Source organism: Lacerta agilis, chromosome 10 (genome assembly GCF_009819535.1).
Source record: "Lacerta agilis isolate rLacAgi1 chromosome 10, rLacAgi1.pri, whole genome shotgun sequence".
NCBI classification, from domain to species: Eukaryota; Metazoa; Chordata; class Lepidosauria; order Squamata; family Lacertidae; genus Lacerta; species Lacerta agilis.
In genome coordinates this window covers 4,637,865-4,656,854 of record NC_046321.1, presented here as the reverse complement: position 1 = coordinate 4,656,854, position 18,990 = coordinate 4,637,865, and the positions used below count along the sequence as shown (strand labels likewise).

The 18,990-nt window shown below is 43.4% G+C and overlaps 1 protein-coding gene across 1 annotated transcript in view; it reads right to left on the bottom strand.

Annotated features, from left to right (window-relative positions):
* TASOR2 (transcription activation suppressor family member 2) overlaps window positions 1-18,990 on the bottom strand; it is a 57,524-nt gene that overhangs the window by 28,066 nt on the left and 10,468 nt on the right. The window contains exons 2-5 of the mRNA XM_033161738.1: window positions 4,757-4,882; window positions 4,626-4,645; window positions 4,409-4,508; window positions 1,012-1,112 (exon numbers count right to left, since the gene is read on the bottom strand). Of these exons, the coding sequence (XP_033017629.1) occupies window positions 1,012-1,112; window positions 4,409-4,508; window positions 4,626-4,645; window positions 4,757-4,782 (247 nt within the window). The 5' untranslated portion in view covers window positions 4,783-4,882. The remainder of the gene's footprint in view (window positions 1-1,011; window positions 1,113-4,408; window positions 4,509-4,625; window positions 4,646-4,756; window positions 4,883-18,990) is intronic.

The following is an 18,990-nucleotide window of genomic DNA, read 5'->3' as shown; positions in this document are numbered from 1 at the left end:
TTAAAAAAATATTCAGTACAGCTGATGAGAAACCCAAATCAACAATTTCAACTTTGGGGTTTTCATCAGCTGTACGCCATAATCATCACAATTATAACAAGCAGAGGCTTGACATATCTCGCTTTGCATGTCATGAGTCTATCTCATACATTAAACTCCAGTAGCTAATGAAAACAATTGCTTACATAAATGGACTTTTCCACGATATTCTAATTTTTTGAGTTTCACCTGTAAATGAACCTAATGCAAAAGTACCTAACAAATAAGAAATCAATGCTGCATGTTTGCACAACAGAGTGCTAACTCCGGTGTTAAGATAAAGCCAACTTGGAGCAGAAGATAAAGCCAACTTCTGCTCCAACTTGGAGCAGAATTAACCCCCTAGAGTAAAATGAGTTCAATGGATGCCCCACCCACCCCACCTTTGCAGTGCTGTGTATGGACTCGCCTTTCTGTAAACACAGGAATATGCTTGGGGGGTGGGGGTGGGAGCCAGGAACAAAAATCTATTTCAATACTCTTCTTCCAAGTAGTATAACCGTAAAAAAATGGAATCTGATTCTGGCAAAATTCTAAGTTACTTTCACAACCATATTTTGAGAGGTTGCTCAAAATACAGTTGCTAGATTAGCTGTTTGGTAGTTTCGCTTCCCCATTCGTTTCTATAGAGTGAAAGTTGGACTCACAATAGCTTAACTTAAAACTTATTTTTAAAAACTGAAAAATCCCAATCCAATTTCACCATCAGATTATTTTAAAAACAGTTCAAGATCCTTATTACCCTAAGTAAGCTTTCCTTGGCTATAAAAAGCATGCCTCCAATTTTAATTCAAAAAATGAGGAAAGGGGGGGGTCAGTTATGGGAAAATTAGGAAAGTGCCAGAAGAAGTTTGAAAGCAATAACCATCTCACACTGACAGCAAACACGACCCCCGAAAGAAAACTACTAATCACTTTTAATAAAGAAAGGAAATAATTTTTTGCACAGCTTACATAATTTTAAAACAGTACCTTCATGATTTGTGTAATTGTTTTCCCCAAATACAGCTTCGGGCAACTTTTTTCTCAGCTCAGGTATGCCCACAACATACCTGATCTCTAGTCTGGATGGCCTAGCAAAAGAAAAAGGGGGTTATAGATTCAAGGAATGCCCAGAAACTTTCCTGTCCAGTGACAATCCTAAGACATCGCAACACATATGAAGCCCTCTGTTACTACAGGCACTCAGACCCCTGAGTAGTAAGAGAAGAATTACCATATTTATTTGAATGTAATGTGCACCCTTTGTGGCCAAATAACGTCGCAAAAATTAGGGGGTGCAATAGATTCGGTGGCGCATTAGGTTCGCATAAATACAGTACTTGGCTCACTGGAAAACATAACTGAAGACAGGTCAACAATCTGTCAGTCTCTTTTTAAAAATTGTTTATTTAGTTTTCAAAAGTCTACATACTATACCGGGGGTCTGCAACCCGCGGCTCCGGAGCCGCATGCGGCTCTTTTGCACCTTTGCTGCGGCTCCGGGCAGGGCCGGTGCACTTAGCGCCGAAATGTAGGGGGCGCTGCACTGCGCTGCTGGCCCGTCTGCGCCCACCCACTTCTCTACCTTGCCGGCGGCTGTGCTGCTCATGCGTGCCTCATTTCGTGCCAGCGCAGGCGCAGCAGCAGACCGCAGCAGCTTCCCTCCTTGGCGCCTGTCCCGGCGCTTGTGTTTGGCTGCTGCTGGTGGAGCTGCTGGCTGCTGTGATTCGACGAGGCGCAACGACTCGACGAGGTAAGGAGGCAGCTGCGGGCTGGGCCAGGGGTGGCGGGCGGTGGGCGAGGCGGAAGCCCTCTTTTAAAAAAGTGGAAGGGCCCGGCTCCAGGACACGTGGCAGTCTGGGAAGGAAAAGGAAGCCCGGCTGTTCAGCTAAGGGCGGCCCAACGGGATGAGATGGGCGCGGGAAAAAGCTCAGGGGATGACCGGTCCCGGGCTCTGTTTCGGGGGCACGCAGGAGACTTAGGCAGCGTGGCGAAAGGGGCCCAAGCATGGGCGTACCGACGGGGGGGCCCTAGAAGCGGGAGTCCCATGGACTGAAAGAAGGGTTTTATCCATTCTGAAGGAATGTTTTCCCGCGCCTGTAGGGGGGACGTGATCAGCCCCCTGCTTCAGCCCCTCTCAGCTGCCTTGCCCAGACCCTCTGCTGGCCAATAGTGATTGGGGCAGTGTGCATGCTGTGTGCTTTTGCATATGTTTGCTAAACTTTTAGGGTTGCATTTGTGCTGTTCATGGGGTGGAAGTATTCTGGGGGGTGGGATTTCACCTTCTAGATGTGCCCCTGCAGTGTCAGGCGTTCGGACGGTTCCTTTAATACAGTTCTTGTTGTTTGGCTGGGGGGGGGGGTGGAGAGCGTTTCATGATATTTTGCCTTCATTACCTGCTCTTCATTACCTGTCTAAATTGTGCTATGAGCTTCTGGGTGTTTATATTTTTGTGGGCCACAATGGTTTTGCGGCTCCCAGTTTTTTTTTCTCTTCAGAAACGGGTCCAAGTGGCTCTTTTTGTCTTAAAGGTTGCAGACCCCTGTACTATACTATCAACAATTATGTTTAATTTATCCACTGACTTCCCATCCCCCCCGCCATGATGTTCTGTGTTTACCTTTAACGCTGCATATTTTAACTTACAACATTCCAAATGTACATCCTAAATTATACCATAATATACACCCTAAATTAGCCTTCATGTCTTTCTACTCTTGCTCATATTTCAAATCCTGCTTGCGTTTTCATGCAATTATAATAGTTCAGATATTCTACAAAAGGTTTCTGATCCTCAAACAATGTTTCGTCATTTTGAACTCTAATTTTTGCTGTTAGCTTTGCCAGTTCCTTATATTCCATCATTTTAAGAAGCCATTTTTCCTTCGTGACTGAGAAATACTGCCTACTGTACATTCTGGCGTATAAGACTACTTTTTAATCCTGGAAAATCTTCTCAAAAGTCAGGGGTCGTCTTATATGCCGGGTGGAGAATCTGCGGTCGAGTATATCTCAAACTCTATATTTTAACTGGAAAAGTTGGGGGGTCGTCTTATACGCCGTAAAATACAGTATTTCTGAGACTAAAACTGGGACTGAAAGCGAGAGCTAGAATTAGCACCGCAAATGTCAGGGCAGCCATACTGATAATAACCTAATCCTGAACTAGTTCAATATCGTTTACTACACTGACTGGCAGCAGTTGTCCAGGATTTCAGCCAGAGATCTCTCCCTGCCCTGCCTTGGAGATAACTGCCAGAAATTGAACGCTGGTGATGGTATTTCACACCAGTCAGATTAGATCAAATAAACAGGGAATATTTGGTGTTATGTTGGAGGGGATGCCAGGAAACAGGGAAGTATGTTCACATGTGGTGGGGGTGTAAATATGTACAATTTTTTTGGCACAAGGAATAGAAATCACTGGGTTAAAGCTGACCAAAAGTCATTATTATCAATTTACGATGGGGTGGAAGGTTCACAGGCTATGAAGGACTTGCTCACAAATTTACTGACAGCTGCACGAATTATTCTAGCTATGAAGTGGAAGGGGCAAGCAGAATATAAAATGGAAGAATTGTATAAAGAGGTGTGGGATATAGCTATTAATGATAAACTAACATATGCCATTAAGGTAAGACGGGGAATATGCAGGAGAAATGATGTTGAGGAGATACGGAGGGTGTTTGTAGAATTTGTACTATTAAAACGGAAATGGGTCAAACCATCGCAAGAGGTGCTGAAATTTTGGGAGGTTGGATAGTTACAATGGAATGGTTTCGGCGATGGGGTGCGCATTTTAATTCTTATTTATGATTATCACTTTGTCAAAAAAAATTGATCAAACTACTGACACTTCTCACCTGGGGGCACAGAAAGCTACTGTAGGATGGTACATAAATATTATTATTATTATTATTATTATTATTATTATTATTAATACTGTAGGACAGTCAAAGCTGTTTGACTGTGGATCAGACAACCTCTGGAGGTGGTGGACTCTCCTTCCTTGGAGGTTTTAAAGCAGAGGTTGGATGGCCATCTGTCAGGGATGCTCTAGCTGGGATTCCTGCATTGCAGGGGGTTGGACTAGATGACCCACGGGGTCCCTTCCAACTCTTACCATGTAAAAAGTGTATCTGAGTAATTTTTATCAGGCACAGATGCTACTATGTTTTAGTTTTGAAACTGGAAAAGCCAACCAGTTGTTTTTTTTAAAAAAAAAAACCACACACTGTAATTGTTGTAAGCTGCTTTCTACTCAACTTTACGCCCAGGGAAGTGGTAAATAAATATTACATCTTTTTTTTTAAGAATACATTATCTCCTTTTCCCTGCTATTCCTCTACAGACATTGGAGCAAAGAGTAATTAGCAATCACACTTACAACTCTGCTGGGATGGAGCCGCTAAACGGTGACCGAAGAACAATGTCACACAGTCGCTGTTGCTGAATGAAGAGCTGCCCTTTCCAGGCACAATACAGTGCTAAACGTTTCCAAAAAGGGCGGGGGGGGAGGAGAGAAATATTAAAATTGCAATACGAGAAGAGAAAAATCCATCAAAAGTGAGTATGTTTACAAAACCAATACGAAGTGCTCTTACCTTTTGTCTTATGTTCAGCTCTACAGACAGGAAAAAAGGGAAAGAAAAGGAGGGTAAAAGCTGTTTTAAAACCACTGGGGGAATTAAATAACAAATGGCTAATTTTCGTATATTTATTTAAAGGTGCTTACGAGCTCTTGTGGTTTAATGGTGACATTCTCTGCAGTTCACAGTGCTGAGGATTTAACAGTTACATAGGGGCAGGTCTGCCAAGGGTCTTCAGCAGCTTCACAACCGGAAAATTCATACGAGTAATGCTGGAAAAAAATAAGATAAAGTAAATCATATAGGATGGTGGCCTTTCTTTGTGTCCAATATGTGTTACAGGCATTTATCTCCGTAACCTGAACAGCAACCCTGTAAGGTAGGCCAGAGTTATGATCCTGGCCATGCAGCTGGGAAGATACAAGGACTTGCTTACGGCCTCCCCACAAGTCCAAGGTATTTTTAAATATTTTGTTGGAAGCCTCCCAGAGTGGCTGGGGAAACCCAGCCAGATGGGCGGGGGTATAAATAATGAATTTATTATTATTATTATTATTATTATTATTATTATTATTAGGCCGGATTTCAAATTGGAGATTTCCCAACTCACAATGCACCAAGATCCACCCCCAAATTCTGGCAGGATCCTGCAAGGTGTATGTCCCAAGTACTGCAAAACAATTTCGTATGTGAAAATAAGTCTCTCTGTGCCCACCCCCCGCCATAAATACAGATAGAAATCCATAGAAATAGAGAAAAGTATAAATTTGTAAATTTACAAAATTAAGAACAACGTAGCTATAAAAGAACTTTCCCAAAATTGTTCCATTTGCATTTCTTCCAGTTTTTAATTCATTCTGCATTCTCTCATTCCCATCAGAAATGAAGAGGCTGCAATTTTCAATGCATATTTTCCGCTCTTTGCTTACTGTATTTGTTAGCCATTTGTACAATGCCTCAAATTTCATTTAACCAGTCCTCTATTTTTGCTGTTTCTGGCTTTTTTGCAGGCCTGTGCCAGAGTCATTTGCTACCTCCTGCTAAGGGGAATAATTTACCTCCTTACTTTTGTTTATCTCTTCCAGCATCAGAGACCAGTACACCTTAATTTTAGGACACATCCAAAAAAACACAACAGCTTAGCCTCATTTTATATATTTATAAACCGCATTTCTGTAAAAAAAAAAAAAAAAACATAGCGGGGGTGGTGTACGCAACATAAATTGTAGTATGTCCAATAAATGCTGGTTCGCAAGGAGAAAACCGCATTGCAAAGGCCTACCTGAAAACGTCTAAAAGGAGGCAGGAATGATTCCTGCTGAACTTCTAGTGGCAGGGAGTTCCACAGGGCAGAGCCTCCCACCCTAAGGGCTTGGCTCCTAGTCAGGGTGGATTTGATTTAAATCACAAGTCAGTAAGACTTGATTTAAATCATTTTTTTCACAGAAAAACTCTTTCTTGCTGGTATAGTCTTAATGTTTACAACCAGAGGATGGTTTCGTTTTTGGAATAATAATAAATTTTCAGAGTAGTTTTTACAGTTATATCAAAAATTACTGATTTGGTTATATCAGCAAACTTTTTCCGCAGGGGGCTGGGTCCACTGTCCCTCAGACCTTGTGGGGGGCCGGACTATATTTTGGGGGAAAAAAATATGAACGAATTCCTATGCCCCACAAATAACCCAGAGATGCATTTTAAATAAAAGGGCACATTCTACTCATGTAAAAACACGCTGATTCCCGGACCGTCCGCTGGCTGGATTGAGAAGGCGATTGGGCCGCATCCAGACCTTAGTTTGGGGACCCCTGGGTTATACTATTAGGAATACATAGACAGATAATTATGAAATTATTGTGAGGTTAGCTGTTTATATTTGGACAACTTTTCTGCTGTACTTGATCGGAAGGAGAAAAATAACCATTTCCTTAATAACAATTTAAACTATTTAACTAAAGCAACAACATTATGGCATACGTATCCATGTTTGTTAACTGATAAATATTTCCCCTAAAAAAACAAAAACACCACAACAACTTAGACTGAGTTTCCTGATGAATAGCCTTTGGACTGTAATGTAACTTAAACAGAAAACAATCTTTAGAAAGATCCCCCCCCCCCCCCGTGCGAAAGCATTTTGTTTTAAAAATCTGAATGAAATTTTTAAAAAATCATTGATTTTTATCCACTCCGCTCCTAGTAAAGGCAGAATGAACCTCAAGAATGTGGGGAAGAAGAGTTAGATCCCCGGCGGAAACCATTTAGGTGAGCTTCTACTTCGCCTTTTAGGCTTCAGGCGGCTGTGGAAACGGCGCATTTCCGACGCCACCCGGCTGCTTCCCCGAAATTCAGCGAAGCGGGCGGCGGAGGCCCAGAGAAGCCGGGCGCCATGACACAAAAGGCATCCTCCTGGCCCTGAGGAGGGAGGCAAAGATGGTTCCTGCCCACCACTAGGCAAGAGAACCTTCTAGAATCTTGTCGGTTGGGCGCGAGGGGCCCACCTGCTCCCTGAAAGAACCTTCGGCCCCTCGGATCTTTGGCTTTGGCAATTCCTCTCCCCCTGTTCGCAACCCCAATGGCCGCCGCCGGCGGTGGTGGTGGTTGAGAGACTTGCTCACGAGTAGCCCAGCCTGAAATATACAGGCTGCGGGTGAGGAGGGCCTGCAAAGAGGCAGAGAGCCTCTCCTGGTTTGGCTGCAAGGTGCTTTAGGTCGCCTCAGGCCTCAGGTCCAAAAGCCAGTCAGCCTGAGAGGGGTTCCTGGGAAGGAGAAAACTAAAGGAAGGCAGGAGCCTTCTCTCTTCAGGAAAGAAATAACGAAAATATTATTATTATCAAAGGCCTCAGCTGCACATCATGCAAACCCATTGGTTCTCAAACTTGTATATATTTCAAATATACAAATAAATAAATAGATAACAAATACATACATTAATAAGCCTCCATATAAATCAAATAATATCAGATTTAAAAACCTTACATCTCAATGTATCAAAAGAGAAAAAAAGAAACAAACGAAAAAGACGAAACATGAACAAGGACAAAAACAATACAAGAGTCTTTACTGCTTGTAACAGTTTAAGAGAAAACATAATGAAAATGGTATACAGATGGTATCTGACACCAGTTAAGATAGCTAAGATGAATTCTAAAATGTCAGATGTGTGTTGGAAATGTAAAGTTGCGAAAGGTACCTTTTTTCATATGTGGTGGTCATGTTCAGGGGTAAATGCTTTCTGGGACAAGATTTATAATGAGCTTAAAAAGGTAATGAAAACTACCTTTGGTAAGAAACCAGAGGCATTTCTCTTGAGCATGACCAATGAAGAGATACCCAGTCAGGACAGAGCATTTTTTATGTATGCCACAACAGCGGCTAGAATATTATTGGCAAGAACCTGGAAAGGTGAAGAGATTCCAACAGTGGAAGAATGGCAGATGAAGTTAATGGACTACATGGAACTCGCAGAACTGACCGCTAGAATCCGAGACCAGAGGGAGGAGAAGGTGTCGCAGGATTGGAAAAAATTTAAAGACTATTTAGTTAAATCTGTAAAATTGAATATTTGAGCAGAATTAAGTAGAAGATTGGCTTTAGCAGGGTTATGTTAGTTAAAACTGTTTAGAAGAAATTTTTTGTATGAATGATTTAATTGTTAAAAAGCATTTTAAGATTTTTATGCTTAAGTTATGATTTATATTTGATTAAGTAAAGTTAAGTGCATCAAGAAATATGGTAAATGTTAATGGAATAAGATATAAAGCTACCTATAACATATATACGATTTTGAAGACAGTGGAGGGAACAGGGGAAGTCCCCTGAATAGAGAAGATTGTAACAAGAAAATTATAAAGATAAGTGTTGGTTAAGGTTAGTATATGTTTTTCTTTATGTTTGTTTATATTGTTATTGTTTTTATTGTGTTTATGTATTGTGTTTTTATGGTGTTTATGTTTATGTTTATGCTATGTTTTTCTTTGTTTTAATGGAAAATAATAAAATCTCTATAAAAAAAAACAAAAAAAAACAATACAAGAGTCTTCTGTTCAATACTATTCAATACGATTCAGTCCCATAGTAGCATTTCACATATAATTCTAGTTACAGGTAGGTAGCCGTGTTGGTCTGCCATAGCTGAAACAAAATTTAAAAAATAATTTCATCCAGTAGCACCTTAGTTGGTGTCTAAGGTGTTACTGGAAGGAATTATTTTATTTTATTTCACATATAAGGTACCTTTCCATATGGATTGAATCTTTGCCTGTTTTAATTGCTACAGACTTCCATCTACCTCATAACGGTTTGTTTTATCTTTCTGGATTTCCCCCCCGAGTTTGATGTTTTCTCCTCATCTTGGTATGAGGCAGCGATATATCTCTATTTACGGAATTATTCCAAACACAACCAAATCTTAGAGGTGGAACCTTGTTTCATCAAGGAATTACTAATACATTCCCACTCTTTTTTAACATTATCTGCTGACTTACAGGTGAAACTCGAAAAATTAGAGTATCATGGAAAGGTTCATTTCTTTCAGTAATTCAACTTAAAAGGTGAAACTAATATATGAGATAGACTCATGACATGCAAAGCGAGATATGTCAAGCCTTTATTTGTTATAATTGTGATGATTATGGCGTGCAGCTGATGAGAACCCCAAATTAACATTTTCAACTTTGGGGTTTTCATCATCTGCACGCCATAATCATCACAATTATAACAAATAAAGGCTTGACATATCTCGCTTTGCATGTCATGAGTCTATCACATATGTTAAACTCCAGTAGCTAATGAAAACTACTGCTTACATAAATGAACTTATCCACGATATTCTAATTTTTCAAGTTTCACCTGTATTTCTTACTGATTCCGTCATTTTTGCAAGTTCCAAGTACCCGCAGAGTTTTAGTTGCCATTCTTCTCTTGATGGAATGTGCTTTCCTTCCATACTTTGCCACTAACACTCTAGCTACTGTCACTGCATAAAGAAATATTCTTCTGCTTTTGGAATGTTACTTGTTAGAATCCCTAACAGGAATGCTTCTGGGTTTTTATTGAATGCAAACTTTAAAAAAAAAAATCATCTCCTTGTAGACCATGTCCCAGAATTCCAGTGGTTCTGAAGCTTTTGCCTCTGGGCCACACTTTCAGAATAAACATTTGCTCATGCCACACCAGATTTTTTTCAGAAAGTGGTGGTGGGGGATGAGTGTTCAGATCCCTGGGGTCTCACTTGTGGGGTGCCTCAGGGCTCCGTCCTCTTCCCCCAGGCTTTTCAACATCTACATGCAGCCGCTGGGAGAGATCATCAGGGGGTTTGGGCTGGGGGTTCATCAGTATGCAGATGGTACCCAGCTCTACCTCTCTTTCACATCGGAACCAGTGAAGGAGGTGAAGGTCCTGTGTGAGTGTCTGGAGGCGGTTGGAGGATGGATGGAGGCTAACAGATTGAGGTTGAATCCTGACAAGACAGAAGTACTGTTTTGGGGAGACAGGAGGTGGGCAGGTGTGGGGGACTCCCTGGTCCTGAGTGGGGTAACTGTGCCCCTGAAGGACCAGGTGCGCAGCCTGGGAGTCATTTTGGAACTCACAACTGTCCATGGAGGCGCAGGTCAATTCTGTGTCCAGGGCAGCTGTCTACCAGCTCCATCTGGTACGCAGGCTGAGACCATCCTTGCCTGTGGACTCTCTTCCCAGAGTGGTGCATGCTCTAGTTATCTCCTGCTTGGACTACTGCAAAGCGCTCTACGTGGGGCTACCTTTGAAGGTGACCCGGAAACTACAACTAATCCAGAATGCGGCAGCTAGACTGGTGACTGGGAGCGGCTGCCGAGACCCATATAACACCGGTCCTGAGAGATCTGCATTGTCTCCCAGTACATTTCCGAGCACAATTCAAAGTGATGGTGCTGACCTTTAAAGCGCTAAACGGCCTTGGCCCAATATACCGGAAGGAGCATCTCCACCCCCATCGTTCAGCCCGGACACCGAGGTCCAGCTCCAAGGGCCTTCTGGTGGTTCCCTCCCTGCGGGAAGCGAGGTTACAGGGAACCAGGCAGAGAGCCTTCTCGGTGGTGGCACCCGCCCTGTGGAACGCCCTCCCGTCAGATGTCAAAGAGATAAACAACTATATTGCATTTAGAAGACATCTGAAGGCAGCCCTGTTTAGGGAAGTTTTTAACGTGTGACATTTTAATGTATTTTTAATCTTTGTTGGAAGCTGCCCAGAGTGGCTGGGGAATCCCAGCCAGATGGGTGGGCCATAAATAATAAATTTATTATTATTATTATTATTATTATTATTATTATTATTATTATTATTATCATTATCATCAATTAGGAACAAACTCTCCTCATCAACACAAACAAGCCATTCTCTTTTCTGATCTATATGAAACTGCACCAAATTGTTCAAATGTTTCTCCTGCCGCACCAGCCTCGGGTGTCCTTGGGACTACAGTTCCCATCAACCCCAGCCAGCCCTCCATATGTTCTGGACCAGCTATGCTCACCGGGGCTGATGGGAGTCGTAGTCCAAAAGAACTACAGTGGTACCTCTGGTTATGAACGGGATCCGTTCCGGAGCCCCGTTCGTAACCCGTGACGTGAGTAACCTGAAGCGCTGCATCTGCGCATGTGCACGACGCGATTCTGCGCATGACGTAATTTAGGCATCTGCGCATGCACGAACTGCCAAACCCAGAAGTAACACGTTCCATTATTTTCGGGTTTGGCGCGTTCGTAACCCGTGGTGTACGCATCCTGAAGCATTTGTAACAAGAGGTACAACTGTACATCTAATCTTGATTCCAGCAAGGATTTTTTTCACAGAGATTTGGTTGCTTCCTCTGTTCATTGGCCACGGACAGTGTCTGCGCTTCTCTGGCGAGCACCAACGCCACAAAAAACACAAATCCGGAGAGCAGGACTGATTCAGGTTTGATGAGGCCCTAAGCTACTGAAGGTAATGGGGCCCTTTATAGGTCCAGCTGTCCTTTGTCAACAACAAATTGTCGCGGTTTTTTGTGTTGAATATATGCTAAAAAAAAGCAGAGACATTACCTTGCCAACAGAGGTGCATATAGTTAAAGCTATGGTCTTCCCAGTAGTGATGTATGGAAGTGAGAGCTGGACCATAAAGAAGGCTGATTGCTGAAGAATTGGTGCTTTTGAATTATGGTACTGGAGGAGACTCTTGAGAGTCCCATGGACTGCAAGAAGATCAAACCTATCCATTCTGAAGGAAATCAGCCCTGAGTGCTCACTGGAAGGACAGATCCTGAAGCTGAGGCTCCAAGACTTTGGCCACCTCATGAGGAGAGAAAACTCCCTGGAAAAGACCCTGATGTTGGGAAAGATGGAGGGCACAAGGAGAAGGGGACGACAGAGGACGAGATGGTTGGACAGTGTCCTTGAAGCGACTAGCATGAGTCTGACCAAACTGCGGGAGGCAGTGAAGGATAGGGGTGCCTGGCGTGCTCTGGTCCATGGGGTCACGAATAGTCGGACACGACTAAATGACTAAACAACAACAACATATGCTATATGTCAAAACAAAACAAAAAATAAAAAAATCCTTCCAGTAGCACCTTAGAGACCAACTAAGTTTGTTCTTGGTATGAGCTTTCGTGTGCATGCACACTTCTTCAGATACACTGAAACAGAAGTCACCAGACCCTTATATATAGTGAGAGGGTGGGGAGGGGTATGACTCAGAAGGGTGGTGGGAATGGGTGATAGGCTGATAGCTGTGGTAAACCTGTTAATGACTGCAATTGGTCTTACAGGAGAAAGCAAGGGGTGAGAAGGCTAAAAATAGCTTTGTCATGTATAATGAGATAAGAATCCAATGTCTTTGTTCAGACCAGGTTTCTCCATGGTTTTAAGTTTGGTGATTAGTTGCAATTCAGCCACTTCTCTTTCCAATCTATTTCTGAAATTCCTTTTTAATAAGACAGCTACTTTGAGATCTTGTATAGAATGTCCTGGAAAATTGAAGTTTTCTCCTACTGGTTTCTCCGTCTCGTGATTCCTGATGTCAGATTTATGTCTATTTATCCTTTGGCGTAGGGTTTGGCCTGTTTCTCCAATATAGAGAGATGAAGGGCACTGCTGGCATTTGGTCCCTCCTCCTGCCAACCTAGCAGTTCGAAAGCATGTCAAAGTGCAAGTAGATAAATAGGTACCACTCCAGCGGGAAGGTAAACGGCATTTCCGTGCGCTGCTCTGGTTCGCCAGAAGCGGCTTAGTCATGCTGGCCACATGACCCGGAAGCTGTCTGCCGGCTCCCTCAGCCAGTAAAGCGAGATGAGCACTGCAACCCCAGAGTCATCCACGACTGGACCTAATGGTCAGGGGTCACTTTACCCTTTACCTTTTAAGTGGGAAGATACCGGTGAAGCCGAAATAGTTTGCTGGTTTGTGCCAGGGCTTATCATTTATTTCTTATCGGTTAGGAGAGAGGAAGGAAAGAGCAAACAAAGTTGGAGACACATGCCTGCAAATTATCTGCAAAGTACTTTCAGTTGAGCTACCCCTTGGGAAGCTGTAAATTCTCCACCTTTTGTTCACTGGTGTATTGCGTTCTCGAAACAGTTACTCGACGATATGGCCATCATTTATCGCACAGCCCTGCTTCCGGGGTGTTACAACTTTATAGACTTCAGTTTGGAAAAACCGAGAAAGCCCTTGTTTGTAGAAGATCTGCGCACTGGGAGTTAATATCTTCCCGGACCCATTTCTCAGATATTCCAATTTTCTGCAAGTAGGAAGTTGGGAAGCATTTCAGAAAAGAAAAGTTCAAGTCGAAGGGTGCTATTGTCCAGGAAGGACTCTACCGCAGGATTTTCCGGGAGAGGGAAAGAGTAACAAAAAGCAGGAGGTGAAAGCACAACACAAGGTCTGTTCCTTATCAGTTAACAAACATGGATACGTTTGCTATAATGTTGCTGCTTTAGTTAAATAGTTTAAATTGTTATTAAGGAAATGGTTATTTTTCTCGTTCGGATCAAGTACAGCAGAAAAGTTGTCCAAATATAAACAGTTAACTTATTGAACCTCACAATAATTTCATAATTATCTGTCTATGTATTCCTAATAGTATAACCCAGTAATTCTTGATATAACTGTAAAAAAACTGTTCCATGCTTGCAAGGAATCGCTCCTTCAGTGTGGTAGTGCCTGAACATTGGAACTCCTTGCCGATTGATAAGAGGTAGGCATCCTTGCTGCTTTTGGCACCTTTTATGCTCAGGCAACTCCTACCCAGACATCTAAATATGACATGCATTTTAATAATATCTAATTTTACTTTGCAATACATGTTTTGTAAACTGCTGATTTTACATACAGTTTGAAGGTGTGGGGAATTAGGTAAACTAATTTTTTTGGCCATTTTAATGCATATAGGAAAATCCTTCCTGAATCAGCACAATCCTGAAACAAACCTTTAGTATGTTCCACATTAATAGTACAGAAATTGATTTATTCATTCATTTAATGTTTTTCTATCCCACCTTTCTCCCAAAGTTGGGATTCAAGGTGGCTTGCAGTATTTTAAAAACATCATTTTAAAATACCAACACATTAGTTAAAAGCAACAGTTTAAAAATACAATAAACACACATTTAGAGCCAGCATTAAAATACTGATTGCCCTGATAGCAGGCCACTTGCCAACACTGTCTGCACACATTATTAATTTTGTGTTTATATTTTAGTATCTTCAGAGAATTTAGCAACCTTCCTACTCACCCCCAACTCTTTTAAAAACCACAAATGCGTTATCAGGGAGGCAAAAAAGCTTGAGCTTAAAGTTACTCCATGTTAAATTAATTTTAATTCCAAAATGACGATCAGTTTATATGCTTTGGGATTATCAATTTATAAATCTGCCCTTTGCAGATTTAAAAGGAAGGAGGAAAAAAAACAGTGTTAAAATATCACGAGTATTGTCAGAGGGCTGGATTGAAAGCGGCGCACTTTATACTGTATTCAGGTTTTACACAAAAGAAAAACCACAACCAAATAAACATTCAGAGTTAACAAATGGGAGGGAAATGAGTTTGGTGCTTCTATACGGCAGGCGTTGATTTCAGTGAAAAGTGAAACTGATTTAAACAGAAACAAAAGTGAAACTATTGTTCCGACAACCACGCAAGCTCCGTACCAGAGACAGAAGCATATTAATTGTAGGCAGCCCAACTTGTTTTTTAAAGCAACCATCTCAGGATTTTTAACTTTAAATTCAAAGTTTACTAGTAGCTCCTTACTTTGCATATATATATATATGCAGTTATAAACCATCTAATTTTATTTTTCAGAGGTAAGCTGCCCATTTTGCTCTGTCGGTATAATTCTGCAAACATATCAAGCTGCTGGAGAGCCAAACTTTCATGAACCTCTGGGTATAAACGACATGGGCAAAACCACACTTATCTTCAATGCCTCCACTGAGAGACAATGTAGAAAATGGTTAGCAGGCATAGGCAAACTCCGGCCCTCCAGATGTTTTGGGACTACAATTCCCATCACCCCTGACCACTGTTAGCTAGGGATGATGGGAATTGTAGTCCCAAACATCTGGAGGGCCGGAGTTTGCCTATGCCTGTGTTAAGAGTGAAAGACTAGGACCTGGGAGACCAGGGTTCAAATCCCCACTCAGCCGTTAAGCTCACTGAGTGGCCTTGGGTCCGACACTGCCTCCCAGCCTGGCCAACCTCGCAGGGTCGTTGTGAGGAATAAAGGACCTGGGCATGCTACCTTTAGCTCCTTAGATGAACAATGGTTGAGAGAGCTGGGTATGTTTAGCCTGGAGAAGAGGGAGACAGCCATCTTCAGATATCTCAAGGGCTGTCACATGGAGGATGGAGCGAGCTCGTTTTCTCCTGCTCCAGAGGGTAGGACTCGAACCCATGGCTTTAAGTTACAAGAAAGGAGATTCCGACTCAACATCATGAAGAACTTTCTGACGGTAAGTACTGTTTGGCAGTGGAACGGACTCCCTCGGGAGGTTGTGGTCTCTCCTTCCTTGGAGGTTTTTAAGCAGAGGTTGGATGGCCATCTGCCATGGATGCTTTAGCTGAGATTCCTGCGTTGCAGGGGGTTGGACTAGATGACCCACGGGGTCCCTTCCAACTCTACAATAATTCTATGAAATTTAATAGTAAAGAAATATGTATATTATTGGGGGCTAGGCCCGTACGGTATTTTTACCGAAGATCTACGGGTATGGGGCCGTATACAAATCTAATAATTAATAATACAGTCATACCTTGGTTGTTGAACACCCTGGAACGCAGATGTTTTGGCTCCCAAATGACGCAAACCGTGATTGTTCCGGTTTGCAAACATTCTTTTGGAACCTGAAAGTCCGACACGGGGCTTCCGCAGCTTCTGATTGGCTGGAGTAGCTTCCTGCAGCCAATCAGAAGCCGCGATTTGGTTTTCAAATGTTTTGGAAGTCGAATGGCCATTCCGTTCGACTTCCAAGGTACGACTGTCATAGCAATAATATAGCATTCGCTGGTGTCTCTTGATATTATCTGACGGCTTCAGATAACAAGGGACTCCGGTTAGGGAGCACGTGCTTGCCACAGAGTAATCCGATTTCGCAGAAAATCAGCTGACACTGTGTTTCAAGAAACCGTCCTAGCAGCAGTTAAGTAGATGACGCACAACAGTAAGGAACTGGCAAGGTCTTTTACTGCTGCGGGGGGAAAACACAGAGAGCCTCGTGCCAGAACCTTTTTAGACAATGTCAAAGAAACGAGGTCCATCAATCAATATTGTCTACCGGTACATCAAGCATCCCCAACCTGTGGCCCTCCAGATGTTTTGGACTACAATTCCCATCATCCCTGACCACTGGTCCTGTTAGCTATGGATCATGGGAGTTGTAGGCCAAAACATCTGGAGGGCCGCAGGTTGGGGGTGCCTGGTCTACATTAACTGGTAAGATCGCTCCAGGATTTCAAACAGGGCTGTCCCACCCCCCAGCCCTACCTGGAGATGCCGGGAATTGAACCCAGGACGTTCTGCATGCAAAGCAGATGCTCTGCCCCTGAGCCATGGCCCTTCCCCACTTGGTGGTCTCCGAGTTCCTCAGTGCCCATAGCTCAAAGCCCTAAACGGCCTCGGTCCTGTATACCTGAAGGAGCGTCTCCACCCCCATCGTTCAGCTCAGACACTGAGATCCAGCACCGAGGGCCTTCTGGCGGTTCCCTCACTGTGAGAAGCAAAGCTACAGGGAACCAGGCAGAGGGCCTTCTCGGTAGTGGCGCCTGCCCTGTGGAACGCCCTCCCAGCAGAGGTCAAAGAGATAAATAACTGACATTCAGAAAATACCTGAAGGCAGCCCTGTTTAGGGAAGTTTTTAACCTGTGATATTTTAATGTATTTTAATATCTGTTGGAGGCCACCCAGAGTGGCTGGGGGGACCCAGCCAGATGGGTGGGGTACAAATAAATTATCATCATCATCATAGCACATGGCTGCCTTGCAGAAGGTCCCAAACTTCAACTGCTGACATCTTCCAGTAGGGTGGAAGGAAGACTTCTGCTGGAAACTCTTGAGAGCCACCAGCAGTCAGGGTAGACCAGGGGTCAGCAAACTTTTTAAGCAGGGGGCCGGTCCACTGTCCCCTTAAGACCTTGTGGGGGGCCGGACTATATTTTGGGGAAAAAAATGAACGAATTCCTATGCCCCACAAATAACCAAGAGATGCATTTTAAATAAAAGGACACATTCTACTCATGTAAAAACATGCTGATTCCCGGACTGTCCGTGGGCCGGATTTAGAGGCAATTGGGCTGCATCTGGCCCCCGGGCCTTAGTTTGGGGACCCCTGGGGTAGACTGTGTTAGGATTCTTGCTCCATGTTTGCACTCATGGGATTGTTGTCTATCACATGACGGTGTATGTTTTCATTCCACAGAGTGGGAAGTGACGGAGACAGGATGTTTTGTGTTACTGTGTTCCGTGATGTGGGACTATTGTCCTCTGTTTCTTTCTCTTTGCTGTCTGATGAGAAAGAGGAAGGAGCTAAGTCAGAATGCTCCGAGTGTATTATATGTAAATAAAGCAGATTAGCCAAAATGCCGAGCTACTGAGTTCTGTTACGCAAACTGCAAGTACTCTGCAGGACTCGTAAGTGTGCTGATGCCTCTTGGTATCAGTCGCTGTGATGTTCGGGCTGGAGAAAGCTTTTGAAGCTCCCGAACGACCGACCAGGAGGGAGAGAACATGCCAGTCGGGCATGTGTCCCTACCAGGGTCCTACACCAGAGTAGGACGATCCTAACAGACCACTGTTTGAAATTAGCCAGGTGCATTTTTCCTGGTTTTCTTTCACTTCCAGCCACTTGCGACCAAGTGAAGGGTGTCTGGACACCAGGATGGTGCCTGACATCTCCACCATCTGGAGATCATTGGATCTGGGCTGTTTTCACATACTAGCAACGCATCCTGTAGAGTTTTATCAGTTATATTTCATCTGCACAATCAGAATGAATTTCAGGAACCAAAATGTGGTGCGTCTCTTGTCTTCATTTACCCCACCCCACTGGCCTGTTCACAGTTGTGAAGAATATCGCTACGTAATGTGTCACCATTGAGGAAAAAAAAGTCAGAACAGGTCAATGTGTGGACTGTCCCTGGATCAAGGGACTTTTCTCCTTTAAGTTCTCAAGGGTTCTTAACCTAGCTCACGGTTCTCCTCTGAACTAGCAGATGTTTAACTGAGAATCAATCACAGTCAGTACATCATTTGAAAAATAATACATTAGAGCCATGTTGTCGGAAAATGGCACCTGGACATTCCATTTTGGCCACTGTAACCTTGTCTCTCCCCCCCCCCCATTTTTATTGTTTATTATAATTTAACCAGAGTTTCCATACGTAAATAATTCTACATAGATTAGGTTTAAGGAGCCATCTGGCGCGTAGCTTATATATCTTGAGTTTCTAACCCCGCTTCCTACATTCCTATGCTAGCTGAGAAAGAGAAGCGGGTGCTATAATCCTGATTAGCAATCTAGCACACGAAAGTAGGAGCCCGCAAAGTTCCTTGGACCCATATAGAAATCACAGGCACCTTCTTGTTGTTGGCACCGGTCTGTCTCGAGAGACAATGGAGTGCGCCTCTGCGGGTGAAGTCAAACCGCTTTATTAGCAGCACCAAATTGACCTCCTCGTGGCGCAAGCCTGGGCCGTGTGTGTGGAGGTCCTGGGCTGCCCAGACGACAAGACCCCCCCCCCCCGCGGCCTCGCTGATGTGGTCCAAAGGAAAGCAGAGCAAGACGTTTGGCACCAGTTGGGCGCCACAAAATCCCCATTTCACTGAAGAAAACCTTGTGGTGCTCAGGGTAGTCCTCCCCGCCGAAAA